The sequence below is a fragment of the Zootoca vivipara genome, chromosome 8 (assembly GCF_965207765.1).
Source record: "Zootoca vivipara chromosome 8, rZooViv2.hap1.1, whole genome shotgun sequence".
NCBI classification, from domain to species: domain Eukaryota; kingdom Metazoa; phylum Chordata; class Lepidosauria; order Squamata; family Lacertidae; genus Zootoca; species Zootoca vivipara.
Genome location: NC_142591.1, coordinates 39,608,631 through 39,630,010, shown reverse-complemented (window position 1 = coordinate 39,630,010; position 21,380 = coordinate 39,608,631). Strand labels below are relative to the sequence as shown.

At 40.7% G+C, this 21,380-nt stretch overlaps 1 protein-coding gene and 1 long non-coding RNA gene across 2 annotated transcripts; both read left to right on the top strand.

The window, feature by feature from the left end:
• The first annotated feature begins 397 nt into the window (after positions 1-397).
• Positions 398-5,693, top strand: LOC148684819 (uncharacterized). The gene is made up of 2 exons (XR_015951443.1): positions 398-486; positions 4,820-5,693. It is a non-coding gene; the product is annotated as an uncharacterized LOC148684819 (long non-coding RNA).
• Positions 5,694-8,613: 2,920 nt separating this feature from the next.
• Positions 8,614-20,307, top strand: NAPG (NSF attachment protein gamma). The gene is made up of 12 exons (XM_035125820.3): positions 8,614-8,697; positions 9,687-9,754; positions 10,804-10,888; positions 11,307-11,324; positions 12,020-12,050; positions 12,996-13,105; positions 13,208-13,274; positions 13,877-13,947; positions 14,977-15,055; positions 15,962-16,041; positions 17,520-17,649; positions 18,225-20,307. The coding sequence occupies exons 1-12, from the start codon at positions 8,642-8,644 to the stop codon at positions 18,372-18,374; spliced, it is 945 nt and encodes a 314-aa protein (XP_034981711.1). The 5' UTR covers positions 8,614-8,641; the 3' UTR covers positions 18,375-20,307.
• The last annotated feature ends 1,073 nt before the right edge of the window (positions 20,308-21,380 follow it).

The window sequence follows — 21,380 nt, the reverse complement described above, 5'->3', positions numbered from 1 at the left end:
GCCCATGTACCACCCTAAAGCTGCTCTGGGTGGGTGGGTGAGGAAATAGCTGAAAATGACTTTCTTCCCCATTTTGCTAATGGAAGCTACACCACCAGCTGAGCAACACCTGTTGATACAACCAGTATGATTTAAGTGCACAATTAACTGCTGAGGTCTCAGGTATTTACTTACTTACTGACTTACTGACTTACATTGGTGGGTGGCATTTTCTGGATTGCATGGACCATATTTTATTGTTCAATTGCAATATTTTATTGTCCAGTTGCAGTTCCTAAACTGCAAGGAAATATGGCTGCACAACCACAATGTATTATGTAGGGTTTTGCCATCTGTGCAAATTTTTTATATATCTGGAAGAAGTGAGTCAGCTAAAACACTGCTATTTGCCTAATTACAGCTAATGAGTGAGAGGATTGGGCTGCCAATTCCTGTGATTACTGGATTTTTGAAGAATGAAGACTGCTAAGCTCTGGTTTATGACAGGTAAGCTCTGACTTATGATACGTTCACAGGTATACACCAAATATGAAAGAGCAAAGTAGAAGAAAACATTAATCATTGCAGCAAATTAGGTTCTAGCAGTGCCTGCCAAGTTCTGATCCATTCAGCTGACATGCTGCAAAAGGTTGAGTGTCAAAACAATCTCTATGTTGTTAAAATGGATTAACTTTGGGCAGCTGTATTGTCATCAGTTGTACACTTCTTTTTAATTAGCAGATCTACAGCAGTGTTGAAATGATGTGCCCATTTTCTCTTCACTGTTGCCAGACACTTTTGAGTTGAAAGCAATGCCAGCTTTCTGCATGTGCCTGGCCTACAGCACAAATCTTGGGGTCTCCCAAGCTTTTCTGTTTTCTTCTTTCCTTCCTTTCACAAAACTGTTTCTAGTCCTCATTTGAGTGGATAAATGGGTATTTATTGGCAATGTATCCTTGGAGATTTATGTCATGGTTCCAAACACTGGTGCTTATGTATCAGACTGCAGCACAATAGTATTATTACCAACATGCTAGCATCAATCTCATCCCATCTTTGCTAAAGAGTACTCAGAATCATACATGGATCTGCCTCATTTTAGAGTAACCCTCTGAAGAAGGGTGAGAAATAGTTAGTTCCCCATTGACAATCTCAGCGCTACACCACAAGCTGTACTGGTAAATTAGTGAATCTATCACAAGTACAGACACAGTCTTTAACAATTTGTTCCAGTTTGTGCTACTCACAAGAATAATATCCAGAAATAAATCATTTGAAGGGGCATATCATCTGAACTAGTTATTTCGGCCAGTCTTTCCCTGAACAGCCGTTTCAAAGCATACTGCTGTGCAAATGGCTACTTAGAGCTAAACTAGATATGATATTAAATGCATCTTTGCATTTAACCTACTGTTTGTTTTAAAAATATTATTTATTAAATTTATTAGTTGCTTTATCTTGTCCAAGGCAACCCAGAGTATCTTACAATCAAGCAAGCAAGCAAGCAAACAAACAAACAAAGATCCACACAGATACATTAAAACCAAGTGAGGGAAAATGCACTGAATGCAGCCCATCCACTTCTAAAAGGCCACAGATAGTTAAAGGCCACAGGCCTGCTCGTAAAGGAAAGTTTCTGCCTGGCACCTCGATAAAAAATAATGGTGCCAAGTGAGCCTCCCCTGGGGAGAGTGTTACACAAACAGGGAGCCACTGCAGAAAAAGCCCACTCTCATGTTGCCACCCTCTGGACCTCATGTAGAGAAGGCACACAAAGATGGGCCTCAGGTGATGGTTACAGGGTCTGGGTTGGTTCATGTGGGGAGAGGCTGTCCTTGAGGTACTGCGATCCTGAGCCATTTAAGGCTTTATAGATCAAAACCAGCACTTTGAATTGGGCTCAGAAACTAATTGGCAGTCAGTGCAGTTTGCCAGGGTTGGTGTTATATGCTCAAATCATCTTGTCCCAGTGAACAACCTGGCCACTGAATTATGCACCAACTGAAGTTTCCGAACCTTCTTCAGTGGCAGCCCCATGTATATTGTGTCCTCCCTTAAAGAGGGCACGTGTTGCGGTGCGACCTGGCAACCGAACCCTGTGTTGTGAGTGGGTACAATTGGATAGCCACAACACCCTATTGGTAGGTCCCTTGATGCTGGGTTGAATCAGGCCAATGGGATGCTAGCCAATCTATATATGCCCATGCACATGACTCAGAGCTTCCTCTTTTGGTCAGTGCATTGGAACACCCACCCACCTCTCCCTACTTTTAGGGCTTGCGTGCTTGATCTTGCTACGCCTTCGTTTGTCATCTGTTGTTGGGACAGGGGCACAGCAGGAAATTTCCCCACTTGGCTGATTGGCTGGTGCCACTTGGGTTTCGCCTGCCGCGTAGCATATCTTCATAACTTGTAAGGTTGCAGATAGGCTCTGGTTCAGGTGATAGGGATGGGGGAACGCTCTCACCATCCATATGTGAAGGGTATTCCGTTAAAGGAATCCAGGGACTCAATGGTTTGGTCAACCCTGAGAGGGGTTGTGCCCATTCCTGAGTCCAGGGGGACATCTGGGTGGTGGACATAGCATGTCCCCAGCTTTCTGCCATTCCAGGTGTTCACCCTAGGCTGACCTACCGTGTTTCCCCCTTTTTAAGACGGAGTCATAATATAAGCCATGGCAGGATTTTAAAGCCTTTGTAAAATATAAGACATACCCCGAAAATAAGCCATGCCTGCAGGGTCGGCGCCCAGCAGCGCTGGGCATGGGAGAGAGGAGACTGAGCAGCCACTGTGGCATTGCGCTGCCAGAGACTCGCAGCCACTGAGGAGCTTGCGGCGCCGGGGCTTGCAGGCGGCTCTCGCCTTGCCGCCCTTTCTCCTGCTCCCGGGGGAGACGTGGCTTCTATTCCCCATTGCCAAGGAAACAGCCCGGGGGAGAGACGCCAGAGCTGAGGCACCCCCCGCCCACGGATCCCACGTGCCGCCGAAAACGGCAATGCTTAGGGCCCCCCACTCCTCGCCCGAAGTGGAGTAAGGCCCCCCGAGCGGTCCAGGGCTTGCTTCCGAATGCGCAGGGACAGGGCTGCGCTGTTAAACTCTTTGCAAACTCCTTGCCCAAAAGAAAGCTGTCCTGCAGAGTGCCGGATCGAGGAGCCGGTCTGCAGAGTCAGCGCCCAGCAGCGCGGCGCTGGATTGAGGAGGCGGTGCTCCGCGCGGCGCTGCTGGGCGCCAACCCGGGAGGCCGCCGGATCGAGGAAGCGGCCTGCCGGGTCGGCGCCCAGCAGCTCCGCACGAAGCACCGCCTCCTCAATCCAGCAGCTCCGCACGAAGCACCGCCTCCTCTGGCAGCGCGATGCCGCAGTGGCTGCTCAGTCTCCTGCTCTCTCCAGTGTCCAGCACCGGCGCAGCTGGGCACCGACCCTGCAGGCTGCCTCCGGAACCCAGCAGCAGCAACGCTGGCTGCCGTAATTACAGTTTAAAAAAAATTAAAAAGACCCCCCCCCGAAAATAAGCCATAGGCTTATTTTCTTGGGTAAAATAAATATAAGACGGTGTCTTAAAATGTGGGAAACACGGCTGGTGCCCTGGGTCAGCGCTACCTGCAATGGTGCAGGAGCTAGAAAAGCCAGAGCCTATGCAACCACTCACCTGATGCAATCAATAAAGTTTTGGCCTAAATTCTGCCAAAAACAAACCAAAATTTGAGTCTTGTCTGAATTTATCTATAGGGGGAGGTTTAAAGGTCTAAACACGCAAAACACATTGCAGTAATCTAATATTTAAATTATATTAACTAGGTGGGGGGTGCCAGCAGGGGGATTTCCTCCCAAGGCAAATGCCAGCATCATTGGAGGGATTTTTGGCAGGACAGCAGGGAAGAAAGTATTACATTCCCTCTCCATACACACCTGCTCCTTTTTTTCCTTTAAAAAAACAAAACAAAATCTTGTGCATTAAATGCAATGATGTATTTTATTTCACATCTACTTTGGCTCTTACTTCTGGTGCTTTCCTATGGTGCTTTCTTTACACAGTTGTAGGTTCACATGTGCCTAAGACAATCATGTGGAGGGAAAGAGGCAATATAATTGACTAAATGAAGAAGATCTTATACAGTTGAGACACATACAAAGCACTGTTGGTAGGCAAGGCAATTTAAGGATACAAAAGCAGGATTTCAAGCATACCCTCTAATCCTCACTAGTCCTGCCCAACAGCTTTGTTTGAGCTCGTCTAGCTTGAAGCCCTGAGAAGCAGACGGTGCCAACCAAATTGTACAAATTGTATTGGTATGTTTGAAATCCTGCATCCATATCCTAGATGCTTTGTCTACCAATTGTACCCTCTCCCTGTGGTTTATCCCTCCTTCCAGTCCTTAACATACTATTCAGAATTCTGCAGAAGACCAAATACCACATTCAGAATAACTTGTGCAAATTGATTACTGTAAACAGATGCACTCTGTTATCTTGTTATAACACATGGTTTGAGGTACATTAGTCTGGGAAGCTAAAAAGAAAAAGCTTAGCATGCACCACTCCTAAAGATCTTTAATTGTAATCCAAGATCTGCCCCTCTTCCTCCTTTCTACCACTTTCACTGTGGATATTAGAAAATAATCCAGATCACAGTATTTATGATTAAAGAACTGCAGCCTTGTTATTATCTTTCTATGCATTTACATGTGACATGTGTTTTTATCATGGCAAATGATTATAAATTAATCATAACCCTCCAGACAAGCATCACTTGTAAGGTGGCATAACACATTAATTTCTCTTGCTCTTTCACTGCATCTTGCAGCTTTGACCTGAATGAGAACTTTTTTATCTCCTTCCAGCAGCATTCTGATGTCTTCCTCTCAGTTCATGAAGTTATAGGAGGAGATTGAGAAAGAGCTTGAGTGGAGTAATTGACTGCAGTTCCCTTTAAAGGATGGTGAAACAATAGTCTGCAATAGTGACAAAGACATTTCCTTGTTATTTTTTTTCTTCCCCAAAGGCCTTGAGATGAAAATGTTGCTTTCTATCTCTCTGTAGCTTTATGATCTTGAGTTTCTAGTAATGAATATATTATCTTCAATTGTGTATGCCTCTTAACAAAAGTAAATTCCCACAAGTGTTCCAAAAGCAATTTATAACCCATTGGCCAAGCGAATGTTGCATATCAAAGCTGGTCATTAAATAAATATCAAACAAAATTATCTTGCATATCTTGGGGACCTAATAAACCAGTGGAGGTCAAATGAAGTTCCCCAGGCATTTTCATGCAGCAGGTTTTATAATGAGATAACTCTCTTCTAACATATTGCATTGGTTTTATATCATGTATCTAATATAAACAACTCATTTATTTCAGTTTGCTGTAAAAAATGAATGCCGTTGGTTCAGGTAGTTGTTCCCATGTGATAGATCCTATAATTCTTTGCAAAACGATGACTATATTTTTATCTTCTTCTCTACATCAAAGACACTGTTCTTCCCTGCACTGCTGAATACCCAATATTGTGAGACTTCAGACAGATAATGGAATCATAGCTGCTATTAAAAACCTGGAGAAATGAGTGAACCCTCCCAAATTCTATGTCTGTGGAAAAGAGAGAAAAAATGTTTCCATGGGAATGCAAATGGGATAAAATTTATTCTTATTTGTTTAAAAGCTGACTGAGTTGCTATATAATGTATGCTAATACAATACAGCCATACGTCATGTTATGTCCGCTGCGGATTACGTCCTTTCAGGTTGCGGACGCGCCGAACCCAGAAATCCCGGAACAGGTTACTTCCGGGTTCGGCGCGCACACATGCTCAGAAGTGCTAAATCGCGCTTTGCGCATGTGCAGAAGTGCTGAATTGCATCGCACGCGTACGCAAATGCGGTGCTTCCGGATGCAGCCTTTTCATTTTGCAAACGGGCCTCCGGAACGGATCCCGTTCGCAACCAGAGGTATCACTGTATAATTCCTTAAAGATTTATGGCTTACGTGTGTTCCTAAACACACAGTTCATCACTGAAGACTGCTAGGACGGATCAGAAGTCTTCTGATGTACGTCTACCACCACCTCCACCTCAAATATGCCTGAAGAAACGCTTCATCTGCTGTGAAAAGGTTAAATGGGCCAAGCTACTCCACTAGTGAAGTTCTGCCCAAATTCTCCAAAATAGGGAGGGGTTGTGGTAGATGATGTGAGAAGCACCAGTAGGAACATACCTACACTGAAAAATCATCTGCATATTATGTTTTTCTTCGTCTGACATAAATGACATTGTTACAGAAACTATAACTAAATTCCTGTTGAGAGCAGTGAAACAATGAGCTAAAATCTTAGCCATATCTTAGCCATATTTTAAAATGTGAAAATCTGGACACAAAAGTTGTTGAGCTTTTGTTGGCAAAGCTTTTTTTAGTTTTGCCCAAAACTGACGCTTTTGACAAACCCAACATGAGTTGCCATAAGTCCAGATTTCCACCTGGACACTGCTTCCAACTGCAGACACACCCACAAACATAATAGAAATCTATGCCAGGGCAAGACATAAGTAATTCCCTTCCCATTAACGCCACTGGGAGGGAACAAGATACCGTATATTCTGGCGTATAAGATGACTGGGCATATGACGACCCCCAACTTTTCCAGTTAAAATATAGAGTTTGGGATATACTCGCCGTATAAGAAATACGACCTGGTGTATAAGATGACCCCTGACTTTTGAGAAGATTTTCCTGGGTTAAAAAGTAGTCTTATACACAGGAATATACAGTAAACTAATGATCACCTTCCCCAGCCCTCACCTCTCATTGCAGTTTTCTTGAGTTGTCCCATTCCTATCCCAAGCAGAGAAGGATCAGGATGTGATGTGGAACTACTGCCAGGTGACCCAGGGCAGACTTTTGGAATTGGAGGATTCCTAGACATAAATTGTGCATCCTGAATGCACAGCCCTAGTAAACAAGCATATGTTTACACTGCAATAGCACACACACACAAAAGCAAAATCTTGTACCTTTTGTAGGACATTGCTTGATTCCATAGATTGTCTAGTATAAAAACAATAAATATAAAGAGAAAGAAACAGGATGCAGTGAATTACTCTGTAAATAAATTCAGTTTTGAGAGCCATCTTGTTTAATGACACCTAGGAACTGCTCAATATATGTTCATATACAGCCCTCTGCTGGACAGCATTTGTTACGATGTAAGTTAAACCAGAATTCTATTTTAAAAACCTTTACAATAGAACCCTTGTTATCCCAGGACCTGTAATTTGTCCCAAATATCTGGGTATGTGTGTACAAGTATAAAGTAGTAGAGCATTGAGCAAAAGTATTCTGATACTTGATCTCTACATAAGAGAAGTTTTAGTGTAGTGCTAATGCAGAAATCACAGGATATATACTGTATTATTTTTTAACACTGTTGGGCTAGAAAGCGGTATCCATATACCGGTATTTTTGCACCTGTTTCTGTTTTAGATAATTTTTGTTGTTTCATCCTAAAGGTTCCAGGCCACAGTCTCTTCCATCCTTTGTAACACAGTCAATTCTTAAAGGTTTTCACTGTCAATACATCTCAATCACAAACTTGTGCAAGAGTTTATATCCCACTTTCAATAATCAAACCCCTTGATGATTCTTACAATACTAATTTCCTAGTATTTGTGCAAGACTTCTGATTGTACTATACCCATTTGTAGCCAGAAATCTAAGCTAACATGAAGTCTGCTCCCCCAACATGAAGCCTGCCCCCCAACATAAATCCTGGTGGTGCCCATGCTCAAAACAATGATTATCAACTAAGGTAGGAACTGAACCATGACCCATTGTATCTCTCCACAACCCATGTTACCAAATAAGTCTATTTACCAATTCTTCTAGCATGACCTTTTGTGATTCTGTTTCAAGTATGTAAGTACATACAGTAGTGCATATAAAGTACTGGTTTGTTCCTACAGTTTGCTTGTCACTAGGAAAATATAAAGTGCTTGCAAGATAACCTGCTATGGTGCATATTAAGTAAAAGAATGCTCCACTTCATTTGACCAGTTCAGTCATATAAACACAAATCAAATTATATTTCCATTCTGTTAGCAATAGATGACAAGAGCAGACACGCCCCCAAAATGTAGGTCACCTACATTTGGTAGATGGTAGATAAAGATCTGTTATAATCTTTTGTAATGTTAAAGATTAATGTATTATAAGAAGACAGAAAAATGGCTATACCTCTATAACAGCAGTAAGCATGGCAATCTAATATAACTGGGGAAACTAATGCACTATCACTGGAGCCGGAGGATTGGATATCAAAGGTTTGGGAAGCAGATCAAATGATAAAATTACCTAGCATTGTCAGGGTATGGGAAGAAAGGCAACGTCACAACCATTTTATTGAAAAATTGAGTGCCTTTTTCATGTATTTTTAATCTTATTTTTATTGAAGCTGTTGTTCAAGAGATTCATTTGTGGAACGCTGGCAGAATCCGCATTGACTTCGCAGGAGTGCAAAGCAACGGAATCAGATCCGCCCCTGGGCAGAACACCCTCTCTTCGCGCAAGCGCAGTTCGCGGAGACTCCGCCCTTCGCAGTTGTTTGGGTGCAGCGGCGGTCCTTCCCTCCGCTAACGTCACGGCCTTGAATCCCTGCGGGTACTGCAGGGCGACATGGCTGCCCAGAAGATCAACGAAGGCTTGGAGCACATCGCTAAAGCGGAGAAATAGTGAGCAAAAGGGGGCGGGGGCGGGAGGGAGGGCGAAGGAAGCCGGCGAGGGACAAGGGAAGCTGGCTTGCCAGTCCTTGGGGAACAGGCGGGCCAGTGTGGCGAGTGGGGAGGCTCTACCCGGGGGCTGTGGCTGACTACGCAGCTCCAGCTCCCCATGGAGCAGTCCCGGAGACGGGCCGCCTTTTAGCCCAAACAGCCGCCTGGACGCCCAGGGTTTCCCCCGGGGAGGAACGGTGTGGCTGTGGGGGGAGGGAGCCCCCCTCGGGCCCGCGCTTGTCTCTTGAGAGCAACTCCAGGCGCCTCTGCCTTGAACTCCCCTGTCAGAAAAGAGGGGGGCGGTTTCTTGTTTTGGATTTTGCACTTATGCGCAGACAGCACTTTGCATCCCTCAGGCATACCCTCGTCATCAGTGCGTCGTCCCCTTATGTATGAGGCTTGCTTGACCCAGACTGTTCCAGCCCTGAAGTGTTGCGTACTTCCTTTCTTTCTCTCCCGCCCCCCCAAACCTACGGTGTATGGACTCTACCTTAATACAAAGTCGCGCCACTGGGCCACCCGACCGATACTGGTTGCAGTACTTACTAGGTAGAGGTCATCACCACTGTTCCTAGATCCTGTTATGCTACTACGTCAGAGATTGAAACTAGAGGCCTGTGCTCTGGCACCAGTAAGCTGCAAATATCATACATGCTCACCCTAACCCAGCTATGTTTGAACCAGATAAATCTTTTTTTCTTTGTAGAATTAAAAAGGTTTGACTGTAAGACCTGATACCTGGTCACCCTTTTGACACATCTAGTGAAATTATTAGGCAATAGGCAATCACTGGTATGACAGTTCCTGCATCAAATTCCTTAAGGATGTAGCATATCACTGGTGTTACAGTATTACTATTTGTAAGAAAAGTAAGCAGTTTACAATAAAGAAGTATATTTTTAAATATAAAATAAATTGTTATTATTTTCTTGGCTTATTCTACATTTCAGTTTGAAAACTGGATTATTGAAATGGAAGCCAGACTATGATAGTGCAGCAACTGAATATTCAAAAGCAGGTATGTTCTGTAAAACATTGGCAGTTCATTTTTGCAACCTTAAATATGTTTCATATGTCCCCTGGAAAGCTAAGTTCTATTGGCAGTTAAAGCAGTTTGTGGATTAACTTGTTGAAAATCCTCTAACTAACCCACAGTGTTGTATTCTTGCAGCAGTAGCTAACTGACTACATGCCATTGTGCTGCATTTCTGAATAAATACATAGGGTAAAAATAGACAGGTGATATATTCGGGGGTTTGTTTGAAATGATAGATTGGTTTAATTCATAAAGGCTTTTCAGGAGCAAAACACTTCAGAATATCTAGGAAAATTATATTTCTACATTCATGGGAGTCATCATTTCTGGGGGGGGGGAACCCCAGCACTCATATTAAGAAAACCAGATGTTACCTTAGACCAAGCATCTCCAAACTGCAGCCCTCCAGATGTTTTGGCCTACAACTCCCATGATCCCTAGCTAACAGGACCGGTGGTCGGGGAAGATGGGAATTGTAGTCCAAAACATCTGGAGGGCCGAAGTTTGGGGATGCCTGCCTTAGACTATTGATGGATGCCAGGTTGCACAGTATTTCCTAGTGGCTAGAGGTTGGCGTGTTGTCTAATCTTCTTAGGCCAAAGTATGTCTCTTGCAGCCTAATGCTGTGCCTATTTACTTGGAAGTAAGCTCTGCTGTGTTAAAGGAAGCTTAATTTCAAGTATGTGTGCATAAAGATTGAAGCCATTAACATTGTGAAAGCCTTTGATGGTAAAATGTGATTTTCTTTAAGATTCATATCATTATTCAGGATTATTACAAATAATAAAAAGTAATTCACATTTCTTAAAAATTGCAAGAATTGTATGGCATTATTCGATTTAGGAATGTGATAATAAACTTGATGGGATCTGGGGGAAACCACTTTGCTGAAGTAAAAATCCAAATCGTCTCTTAAAAGTTCCCTTCTAAATATTCTTTCCGAGGTGCAGTAAATGGATAATACTATGTACATGCAAACACAGAACATACAGTAATATATTTTTAATGGTTTCTTTTCTATTTCTTTTCAGCTGTTGCTTTTAAAAATGCTAAACAATTTGATCAGGCAAAAGAAGCCTATTATAAAGAAGCTCTCTGCCAGGAAAACAATAAAGCGTATCCTTTCATTAATTCTTGCTTTGCTTAACGGTTTGAAAACATGACTATTGGACTGATACTCTATTTACCACATGACTCGTGACCATGACTCTTGAGAAGTGCTTCTTGAGACACTAGCTTTCGCATCTCCATTGGATCTTTCGCCTTTTTCAATCAAAAAGTTTGAGCTAGAAAAGCTGCTTGTCACGATGCAGAAGGGTCTGTTGCTCCACAACCAAAAGTAGTAGTTTTGAAATGATCTGGATTGTCTTATCTTTGTGTAATTATTTGGTCCATATATGAATGTTAACTTGTACCGCTAGCATTCAAGTATATACCCTCTTTAAAAACAGTTCAAGTCAAGATTGAATATAGTATTTATTTCAGGAAGACATGGTATAATTTGTATCCTTGACTCAAAATGATTTACTTCCAGGCTCTTCCATGCTGCAAAGTAAGTATGAATGCAGTTTTAATTTGTTGAGCGCTCTTCAGTATGTATATGGAAAATGTAATTGAGGTTGACACTCATCAAAATATAATTCAGCAATCCAGTGCACAGGAAGCTGGCACAAAGCAAGCTGATGGAAGTTAAGCCAGTGTAAAGTTGCACCAGAGCCAAAGCCCATTCAGCAGTGAGGTGGTTGCTCTGCCTAAGCCTGGGCAAACAAAATAAATTAAGATTTAAAGGCAAAACCTGTTTCTAGAGCAGTTACAATACAAATAATAAAAAAGCACAGGGTTGTTTTTAATACTCCCCCCCCCCAAATACTAATTACCTTACTTGTGAGTTTTCGCACATACAGTATTACAAAATTAGGTAGTAAAAAAGAGATGTACAGTTAGGCATCTGCTTTTTATTTTACTCTTTAAAAAAAGGGACTTACTCCCCCCCCCCCTGGACAGCCAGTGAGCTCCCCACACATCTCCTCATGGGAGAGAGCTGTGAATTCCCATTTCAAGCCAAGTCATGGAGCAAAAATCAAAGCACATGTAATATGGATGTCTGGTTCTGTGCTGCATATTGCAGTGGAGTGAATAGGCTCCAAGATGCCTGCATCTTACGATTGTCTGTCCTATATTTTTTGGTATGATACACTTTAAATTCATTCACTTTCAGCACTGATTTAATTTTGCTTTGCTTTTCAGAGCTTATGAACAAGTCGGCATGATGTTAAAGGTATGGCCATTTCCAGTCAAACTATCTATATTTGATTTGGTTACAACTAATTATTGGGTGTTTGTCCTGTGCAATGCTAATCCTGTAGGTTACGTGTTTTCAGGTTGCGCTCTGCGTCGAACCTGGAAGTACCAGAATGGGTTACTTCCGGGTTTTGGCACTCGCGCATGTGCAAAAACACAAAATGATGTCATGCACAGAAGTGCCGAATCATGTCCCGCACGTGCGCAGACGAGGCGCTGCGGGTTGTGAACCTACCTCCCGCACGGATCACGTTCACAACCTGAGGTATGACCTGAGGTATGACTTAAATTCATACCCGAGGTATGACTTAAATTCAAGGACTCCTAACATCTTAACAATTGCCCTGTTTATTTCAAAGTAATTTTAATAGGAAGGTGGTTCCTGGTAAGGAATTTCAACCTTTGTTGACATGGAAGTCAGCTAATCTGTATTTAAAAGCTGTATCTTTTCAGCATGAAGAAATGTACACTGTTTGGTTAGGATAGAAGTTGGGGAAGGACATTTAGCTAACCCATTAAATAACCTTTTCCAGGTGATTCTCACACGCATAGCCAACGCTTGAACCATCGCAGATCAACAACATAGGAAGTTTTCATATAGCCTCAAATACAGTGCATCTTAGTGAAATTCATACATTTAGATTTAAATCATAAAGTGATGAAATAAAATTGTATAAATGCGTGTTTGCAGTTGCCCCAGTGATTTACTCTTTGCAAACGATACGGTTCTTGCAGGAATTCCTTTGCCTTTTTAATGTTTCCATCTACTAAAGATTGTTGTACTGATTTTGATCAAAGGGTTTAACAAAACTTTTAATAGTTTCAAATATGCAATGATGTGATAAAACTAAATGAAAGTATTAGGTAGACCTTGATTTGCCATTTTTCCTGACAAACGTGAATGTCTTTCTTTCTCCTTTAGGAGATGAAACAACATCATGATGCAGTGGAAATGATTCAGAGAGCCAGCATGATGTACCTGGAGAATGGAACACCTGACACAGCAGCTATAGCCCTGGATCGGGCTGGGAAGTAAGACTGCAAACTCAAAGCATTGGTTTCTTTTCTGGAAAAGAAGTTTGATTTATCTAGTTAGCCATCAAGCTAAATAATAATGTTGACTTTTTATTTCAGAGTAATAGAAAATATCAGTCCAGACAAGGCTATACAACTTTATCAGCAGACAGCAGCAGTGTTTGAAGTAAGTCACCTGAAACCAATATAGTATGTTCCCCAGGAAATGTGTTGAGAATAGCAGAGAATAAAATTTAAAATGTGAACAGCAGTCAAGTCCTATTGCAAAAGGGTGAAACTTCAGATGTGCTTATTAAATGTCTTCTTGTCTCTGGTCTTTCTGACAGCACTACTGAGTAGACTAACTGGTGTTGCTGAATTCTTTTTTACATGAGTCTTACTACTTTCATCAGCAAATGCCATTTGCTTTGTATAGTATATATGCCATAAGAGTAGATAGCAAAGCATAAATGGGGGCTAGAAATTTGGGGCCAAGCTTGGCAAGCAGGTAAACAGGCAAGCTATCTGTCTTCACCTTCTCAACTCATGACAAACAGTTTTTAAAACACAATGTTTACCTTGCATTGCCTGCATTTATTCCATTAAATGCTGCAACTTTCCTGGAATTTCATGTTCCAGTTAAGCTTACTCAAAAGAGGTTTGGGTTACCCAGCTGATAGAGCTGTGTATTAAACTGGGGGAGAACCTTAAAGGCAAGTAAAATTGGAGAGAATGTTACCTGGCAATTAAATCATTAATGTTCTCATATGATTTTGGTTTCTTATCTAGAATGAAGAACGTTTACGACAAGCAGTTGAAATGTATGGAAAAGCTTCAAGGCTTTTAGTCAGAGGTCGCAGGTGGGCACCCTAATTTTTGTATTCCTTTTTAAAAATGATATCATTTTTATGGTACTGCCAGCTGATGTAGCTTTTGCATAAATTCACAGTTCATCATTAAATTCTTGTATGATATCTAGATGACATTCATTTAGAAAGCCCCATTTTTTGAGGGGGGGGATTACAGTTTCCTAGCTTGCAAACTTTTAAATTGTCTTCTTGGGAAATAGATTCTTCCTGTAGAATGGCATCTACTATAACTGTTTTTCAAATGAAACGGATATTTCATTTAAGAATTAAAAAGTTGTGGGCATCTATTGGCTGGTAACTGCGAAGTCACTGAAGCCAAAGGAGACAAACTCATTCCTTTCGTGTCCACTTACCATTCTTTCAAAAAATACAACGAACATTGAAAATGGGCAAAGTTATCCCTATCTCAGTAATGTTTCATTTAGCTCAGTTGCTAGAACATGAGACTCTTAATCTTAAGATTGAGGGTTTGAGTCCCATGTTGGGCAAAAAGATCCCTGCGTTGCAGGAGTTTGGACTCCTCGTCCCTTCCAACTCTACAATTCTAAGATTCTACTACCTTTTCTTTAGAGCTATATATGACCATTGAATCCCATCTCCCCAGCAGCAAAACTAGTCCTGGTTTGGGGGATAAAGGTCATTCTCATTGTTACTGGCACTCAATTGGGGCTAGCACAACTAAAACATGCAGATCATAACCATTTCTTCCTGTACATCTGTAATGGTTTCAGCCACACATCCCATGTCCCAGTGCTCATGTGGCTGTATTAGACACAGTCGTCCAAATGCATTGCAGGTAGTATAAATCTGTCCTGGCTTTTCACCATTTCCTTACACTCCAGCATGTGTTTTGTAAGGAAGTGGTTTCTTCAGCTTTACGTTCAGTATGGGCTCACTGTCCATGTTTTGCTTGGGTGTTGAGCTGCCTTTTTGGAAAATGGACACTTAAGGAGTGATTTTCTCTCCTGATTCCTGCTGCTCCTTTCTTTAAATGTGCCAATCTTTCTCATTGTCTTTCAGACTAGATGAGGCTGCAGTATCTATTCAGAAGGAAAAGAGTCTTTATAAAGATATTGAAAACTATCCAACTTGTTACAAGGTATAAAGCTAGGTGGTCTATCTATTTCTGAAAAAGTGCTCTCTTTTGAATTACTCTAATTTGTAAGCTCACATCTAATTGAACAGTGTTGGATGTATTATTCCTCACTAGAAATCATACATGTACTAATATCTAGTCTTAAAACAGTTGGAAATGTTAAAAAGGGTTCATGTTTTAAGGTACTTTAAAAAAAATCAAACTTGGAAGGTGATTTAAAAATAAAAAAATTGGCCTGCTCCATATTTTATGTAGTGTTATAATTGTAAAATCTGACACAGCTTTGAAAATCCCGAATATCTGTGGATTTGGTGGAGTAAGTCCTATTTTATCCTGCATATCTTTTGTGCCATGCCTTTGGTTATTTAATTCACTTGGGTGTGACTAGAAGAGTCTGTTGTTGGGTGCTATCAGGGTTTCAGGTTCAGCTTTCATGAGACCCTGTGTATTTTCAGCTACAAGCATCTTTCGTGTACTGATGTGATCATTGTGTTCAATGCTGGCTGCTAAATGTATGAGGAGCATCTTAAAAATTACATCCTTAGTTTGGTGAAGAAGAGGCAAAGTAGCCTAATGGCCAAAGTACATAATCTGTAATGATCCAAGTCCTCTTAAATAGCAAAAGGTGTATTTATTTTATGTCTTTGTATAATTGAAACAGTTGTGGAGAGTTATTTAATGCTAAACCTCTAAATTTTGGCTAAAAAAAATGGCAGGCCAAAGATCTGTTGCCAAAGATCTGGTCATTTTTCAGAAAGAAAAAAATCACCCTTGATTCTTCGAAGTACCTCTGTTTTTCTTTTTTTGAGATGCTGACATTTATATTTTTTCCTATTGAATCTGTTAAACTGAGAAATTAATAATGCTTTGTTATTAGAGAGTGAATCAGTCAATTTTTTTTCCTTTTAGAAAACTATTGCTCAGGTCCTAGTTCATCTTCACAGAAATGACTATGTTGCTGCAGAAAAATGTGTCAGGGAAAGTTGTAGGTAAGTCATCTGTTTGCCTGATTTGTTTTTAATTTTTAAAAGCATAGTTGTGTTCTTCATTATCTTATGTAGAAATGGAGCCACTCTATTTCTGTTACTGGCATAAGTGCTGAATGCAGGGTTCATTGGCACGCCATCTTTTTGAGAAATGCTCCTTACTTATAAAAGAGTGACAATCAATTTGTTCCTTGTTTTAATATCAAATTGTTACATCTATAAAACTCATTTGTTGGTTTAGAAAGTAAGCTGCTTATTCATTCATTCATTTGATACTCTCTTAGGCATTTGGGTCCCAAACAATTTAAGGCTTTATATGATAGTACTAACACATTGCCTGGTAGCCAGAGCAGAGCTTTCAGAACCAGGCGATGCATGATTCCATTGGGTTTGCCCCACTTACTAAATTAGCAGCTTCATTCTGCATTAGCTGGACCACTTCAAGAATTATTATTTATTTATTTATTTATTTATTTATTTATTTATTTATTTATACCCTGCCCATCTGGCTGGGTTCCCCCAGCCACTCTGGGCCAGCTTACAACAGAAAAATGAAATAAAATAATTAAACATTAAAAGCCTCCCTAAACAGGGCTGCCTTCAGATGTCTTCTAAAAATCTGGTAGCTGTTTTTCTCTTTGACATCTGATGGGAGGGTGTTCCACAGGGCAGGCGCCACCACCGAGAAGGCCCTCTGTCTGGGGGGGGTAATAGAATCTATTACGTTAGTCTAAGTGGGGCCAAGCCATTCTGTTACAGGAACAGCCACAGCTGGCAAACTTGCCTACACGAGGCCTAAGCACTCCTAGCCACAGGAACCACTTGAGATCAACTCCTTCCATTACAGGTGGAACACCTAGTTCTTAGATAATGGGAACCTGTCCACCTACAGCATTTCCTTCTTACTAGAATTGAGCCTCAGTTTATTAGCCCCCATTCACGCCTTCTCTGCGTCAATGTACCTCCATAGCCTCTCCGGAATCAGATGGGAATGGAGAGATAAACCTGTGTGCACCATACAGATGACACTATGCTCTAATTCCCAAGATCCCAGTGGTTTAATCATAATTAAAACTTGCAAAGATTGATCAAGGGGGGGGGGAGTAAAAATTTGACAGAACAGATAAAAGCAGTGTTAAAACCAGTCAGTGCATGCTGGTATATCTGGGTCTACAAATGGTACAGTTGGCACTAATCAAATCTCCTTAGGGAGAACATCTCAAAGATAGGGTGCCACCACCTAAAAGGCTGTCTTCCTGGTCACTTCCCATCTAACTTCAGATGGTGAGGGAAACCAGGGTAGGGCTTCTGATTAAGAACGCAGAATCTAGGCAGAGTCATATTGTAGGAAGTGGTCGTTTAGGTACTTCTCAGGTCCTGATTCTCGCATCTTGTTTTCTTGTTTGTACCTTATATGGAAATTTAGTTTCTTTACTTTGGAGTTCTTTGGAGTAATTTAAATAATACTGCAATTGCTTCAGCATACCAGGCTTCAGTGAAAGTGAAGACTGTGCCGCATTGGAGCAGCTCCTAGAGGGGTACGATCAGCAAGACCAGGACCAAGTATCAGATGTGTGCAATTCACCACTCTTTAAATACATGGACAATGATGTAAGTTGGTGTCTCGGTTTATTTTCTTAAGCAGAATATATTAACTGGTTATTTTGATCCACGGAGTGTTTTGTGCTGACAAATACTAAGTTGCAATGCTATGCATGAATGTGGCATTTCCTGTGATACATGAGTATTCAAGTCACTGCCAAAGCTAAAGTCCAAATGGGCTGTGGGTAGTATCTTGTCATACAACTTATTTTCCAGAGAGCCTTTTCCTTCTAGAAAGATTGGCTGTAACATAGGTTTGTAAATCCTGATTTCAGATTGCAGAGATGGGCCTTCCTTTACCTTGCTTGTGTTTTTAATGACTTGTGTCTTATGATTATATTATTGCAATTGTTAACGGCTTTGTAGATTAAAAAAATAGAGATAAAATAGTGAGAAATAATCACCATGACCTGGGACACAGATGAATGTGTCCACTGGTTTGTATTCTGTTACTTTCCCTTAGAGTGGGGTGCTGGCATTTTCTAATTAACCATTCTGTTACTTTATGTAAATACTCACATTGACTGCAGCAGAGTAAGTTAAACAGGGTGTGTGCTCAACATCTTGTTCTTGCTCTCTGCCAGTATGCCAAGCTTGGCCTCTCATTGGCTGTCCCAGGAGGAGGTGTGAAGAAGAAATCCCCAGTTACTCCACAGGACAAAGTGGGTGAACCAGGTGAAGCAGCTTCCCGTGGAAATGAGGAAGATGACGATTATGCAAGTGGACTGCTGTAACTCCACTACAACTCTACTCTTAAATATCAACATAGCTGTTTCTGGCAATGAGCAATTCTGGAAGCTGCCGAATTGCCATCACTTCATTGTAATCAGTAAATTGGAAATATAACAATTTGTCTGCTTCTGAGAAACTTGTACAGAAAGCATGGTTGTACATCTCGAAGTCTTCTTGAGTTACAGTCCTACATCTTTGCAGTGCATCTGCTTTAATAAAGAATTTTGAGTATTACAGTCTTCCCTTCAAAAGGGGAAGTGGGTTTGGATGATGGCATTTACCTTCAGATAATTCTCTCTAGATGTCTAGTTTCAGGGCCTATTGCTTCATGCTCTGATATTCCTGGGCAAGGTTGGAGTTCAGGCCAAGGAGTGTTAAGCATTTTTTTGAACAACACTCACTAAACAGTGTGGAACACCTTAAACTATGTTGGCTATCCCTTTTCCCATATGACCCTAATATTTTCTGAAACATAATGTATGCATAATATATATAGAAGGTTTATGGGCCAGTGTCGAGAAGGCATAATCAGTTCTTTAGAAGCGGAAATAGTGAAAACTAGTTTTCTGAGTAACACAACACCTCTATAGATAAATTGGAAACAAACCTTGTTTTCTTTTGGATATCACATACTTTAGCTATGGAATCTTCAGCATTTCTGGGCAAAATAGGACCCCACACTCATTGGTATGCAAATGATATGCTTTCCATATTCAGAGAATATCTAGAAATAGAAATAGAATAGAAATACTTTATTGTTACTGTACCACTTGTTTACAGTGAGATTGTATGAGCCCCCCCCCACAATCTCTCAGTCCTTGTTATACTCGTGTGTGCTGTTGTACGACCACCAACCCCGAACGTCAGCTGCAATGTTGCTATCTTCCATTCAGCAGCCTCACGGCCCATGGGTAGAAACTGTTCTTTAACCTGTTTGGTGTGGTTCATAACATTATGAACTTGCAGATTTTCCAGGGAGAACTTGCCACAGGAGAAGGATCTTGAAATGTGTTCAATAACATTCCTAGTAGCTTTCAGTTGTGTTGATTCAACATCATGAACACAATTCCCTGTTAATTGCATCCCTTGCCATAGGGTAATGTTTACTTTCATGGGTAATTCAAATACTGCTGTTTTTGTCAAGTGTAGACTTGCACTATTACATATTGTGTGAGGAAAGGAACATGGCTGTAAAACACTGCTGTTTTCTGAGGTGTAAGGAGGGGGGGAAGAGACAGTAAATTCTTAAATCACACATTCAGACGTTTATGGAGAGATGTTTGTAACCCAGTGAGTATAACAGTTTTGAACTAGGCCCACTTCCTATTTTCATGGTGCATGGAAATCTTCAGGGATATAAAATGAATTTGTGTGCAATGAAACATTATTTTTACAAAGGATTGCAATGACACTTTCAGAATTGAAATTTGTGAAGTTGAGTGTAACTTAAAATGCGTAATGTCTATATTTTTTGACCTACTGACCTTTATTTTAGCTGGCAAAAATGTAATGGAAACCCTAGTATCTTTATTAAATGTTAAACAGTAATCAGCACTTTCTGATAATACATGTTTTAGTGTTTGTTTCCCAAAGCACTGTACACACTTCCTTTGATTAAGAAGGAAAATGCAGCAAGAAGGAAGGTTTTGGGGAATAATGCCAACTTTTCAAGAGCCAAAGCATGTGTTAGTTTGCATGAAGATGCTAAAATGTAGTCCAATACTATGAAAGTAAATAACTATAAATTATTGAAAACTGCTCATTTGTACACCCAGATGTTGTGTAAACTGTGTTTTATGCAATGTGAAACCTGTACTTTAATTGTAATTCTGCCTGGCCTTTCCGTGGGATGCAGTAGAGTATGAAAAATGTACATTCTCTACAAGATCCAGCCTCCTCTGTAATTCAGCTGTAAAAAAACCTTAAAAACAATAAGTTTCTGTGTGTGCTTTTATGATGAATGTGATCAGTTTGATCCATTGGGGTGCCGAAATGTTAATGGAACTTAAAGCATCAAACCTCAGTGGTTGAGGTGAAAAACTAGTGTTCCTCAATGAACAGAAGTTACTTAGGCTGTTTACAATACAGTACAGTATCTGTTATCCTGTCACTAGAATTTCTCAAATGCGTTTACGGTGTAATCTTTAAATCTTCCAAGTGAGAAGTAATTTGAATATTGGCAGTCACTAGCTAGATCAGGCATTTCTCAACTGTTTCTCTTTTAAGGGGTCTTGTAAATAATGAGAAGTTTGTTGTTTCTGTATCTGGAAGGTCACATACAAACTATAAACTGAATGGCCTAGAATGAACACTTTGTAATAGGCTACACAAAATTGTACTGGTTCTTGGGTATGACCAATTGACTTTAAGAATGCTTTGGTGTGTGTTTGTTTGTTCTAATAACTGAGTTGACCCGTGGTGCTTTTAGAAGAAAACGTTTGGGGCTTCTGTTTGGCAGTCTGGATTTAGATTTGCAGTGTAGTATAATTATTGCCACAAGATGGTGCTGTGGTTTAGACAAAAGTGTTGTTTTTACTCTCCCCTTCTCTGTGAATGCAATGAACATGAAAAACTATCTTAAATCAAGATTTATACCTTGTCTTTGGATCAAAAGATCCTCAATATCTGCTTCTAACAGATTGCAGTAATGAAGAACTACCCCTCCATCTGCAACTTATCCTATATATGTTCATAGGTTACATGATGGCATGTATATAAACACATGTTGCCATGGAGATCTCCCACTGGGATGTTGCATTGCACTTCAATTAGCAGAAGATCAGTCTCCATTCAAACTCCAAAGAAATGTGTGTATTATACAGCACCAACATCACATCAGAGAATAAAATAGCTATGTGGCTTGAATTGCCAAAATGGTTACAATCAAGTGTGTTTCCTTAATTTCAAAGTGACCTGAAACTGAGTCAATATTGAGATTCTTGAAGTAGCTAGGTATGAGTCCCTAGATACAAGTCATAGTCCAATTTCATAGAATCACAGAATCATCT

Bases quoted from the DNA above. Each gene is read 5' to 3' on its own strand.
- NAPG (XM_035125820.3), top strand. From the start codon at position 8,642: ATGGCTGCCCAGAAGATCAACGAAGGCTTGGAGCACATCGCTAAAGCG. The intron at 13,275-13,876 runs GTAAGTCACCTG...TTTCTTATCTAG, and splicing joins AGACAGCAGCAGTGTTTGAA to AATGAAGAACGTTTACGACA. The intron at 15,056-15,961 runs GTATAAAGCTAG...TTTTCCTTTTAG, and splicing joins ACTATCCAACTTGTTACAAG to AAAACTATTGCTCAGGTCCT.